Raw genomic sequence first — 1,715 nt, forward strand, 5'->3', positions numbered from 1 at the left:
AGAGGGGAGGCAGGCAGAACAGGATAGCAACGCTGGGGTTGGGGGCAGTAGGCGGGAGGGCAGCAGAGGTGAAGTAAAGCAGGGCAGAGGCGGCTTGGGGGCAGCAGGGCCCAGGGGCCACGAGTCCTGGCAGAAGAACCTAAGGCCATACCAGAGGGAGAGGCAGCGCAGGTGCCCCCGTTGCGACAGTGCTCCCAGCACTGGTCCAGCTCACACTTGTCGCCTGTGTAACGGGGCTGGCACCGACACTTAGGCTGCCTCCGTGCGTTGAGGAAGCAGCTGCCACCGTTGAAACATTGTAGGTTACAGGTTCCAGGCCGAGGAGCTGCAGGAAGGGTCGTCAAGGGCAGAGCTGGCATAGGGGGGATTCAGGGGCTGTAGGGAGGAGGGCTCTGGGGCAGGGATGAGGGGCCAGGGAGGGGCGTGAGCATACCGTCCGGCGGGGGCGTCGGTGAGGGCACAGCCACACAGGTGCCATTGTCCAGTCGCTTCCCGTTGGGACAGGTGCAGACAGGCCCGCTGGGACTCAGCAGGCAGAGCCACTCACACTTCTTGCGGTCACAGGGGTTGGTCACTGCAGGGGTGGGCAGCGTGGGAGAAGGCTGAGTCCTGGGACCCAGAACGCCCCCTGCCCACCAAAACCTGAGGCTGCAGCCTGGAGACAGCACCCCTGGGCCTCCCCTGCCCCGGCCCGGGCTCTCCCTCTCTGCCCACCTTCAGGCTGCTTGTGCTGGTGGTACAGGACCACATCGGAGGCATGGCTCAGGCCCCCAGTCAGGTTGATCAAGGGGCTGTGCCCGAACTTATGGATCTTGAAGACACGATTATTGATGTAGGTGACGCCATAGATGTAATCCTCAAAGACATCAATGCTGAAGGGGTGACTCAGTCCTGGGGAGAAGTCAGAGGGAACTCAGGCCTTAGTCACACTCTCTAGTCACTGGGTCCCAAGGCTCTCGGGGACCTCAAGCCGAACACGTCCTGTTCACACCGCCCCTCAACCTGTTCCTCCTGCTGACAACAGGTCCCATCAGCCCCTGACTTGTGGGGTCAGGAGTGACTTCTGCTCCCTCTCCCCACGTGTGCTAAGTTCCCATTATCACCCATGTTGCCTCCACGCAGCTCAACATCCATTGGTAGAATGAATGAATGTAAAGCAAGCCCAGAGGGTCAGGGTGGACTCAGGCCTACAGGACTGGTGCTGGGGGTGTCTGGTTGGGAGGGACCCCAAAGGCACTGCAGGGATGCTGAGGGCCAGGTGAGGAGGATGGCAGGTGCTTGGTGAGGCCTTGGGCCCAGAGGGGAGGGCAGAGGCCTGAGGGCAGGGCTGCAAGACTGCTGGTGGAGGCTGACCTCGTTTGCTGTCAGCAGCCACGATGGGGTCTGTGCCGTTGAGCCGGATGCTACCGATGACTGAGAGCTTGGCATCCGCCCAGTAAAGCCGTTCATTGTGATAATCCACGGCCAGGCCTGGGGGAGCAGAGAGCACTGTGAGGGCCGGCCTTCCCACCCCAGGCTCGGGGAGCAAGCAGGACAGTGTCCATATTTGGGACGGCTCCACCCTGTCCCCATGGTCACTCGCAGTCACCTTTTCTGGGAAAAGCCTCCACAACCCCTCTGTCCCATCCCAGTTCAAGCCCCCTTCCCTCCCCAACCTGTAAAGCCCCGGGAAGGGGCCCCTCCCACGCAGCTTCCCAGTTTCAGCACCAGGGCTG

At 62.0% G+C, this 1,715-nt stretch overlaps 1 protein-coding gene across 1 annotated transcript; it reads right to left on the reverse strand.

Annotated features, from left to right (window-relative positions):
* Positions 1-20: 20 nt before the first annotated feature.
* On the reverse strand, positions 21-1,655 carry LOC104996383 (prolow-density lipoprotein receptor-related protein 1-like; the record flags this gene model as incomplete). Its single annotated transcript, XM_010850666.1, has 4 exons — positions 21-325; positions 434-574; positions 715-891; positions 1,354-1,655. Coding segments are annotated over 4 exons (925 nt in total), but the record flags the coding sequence as incomplete, so codon positions are not given.
* Between the last annotated feature and the right edge of the window lie 60 nt (positions 1,656-1,715).

The sequence above is a fragment of the Bison bison genome, unplaced genomic scaffold (genome assembly GCF_000754665.1).
Source record: "Bison bison bison isolate TAMUID 2011002044 unplaced genomic scaffold, Bison_UMD1.0 scf7180017522054, whole genome shotgun sequence".
In the NCBI taxonomy this organism is placed as follows: Eukaryota; Metazoa; Chordata; class Mammalia; order Artiodactyla; family Bovidae; genus Bison; species Bison bison.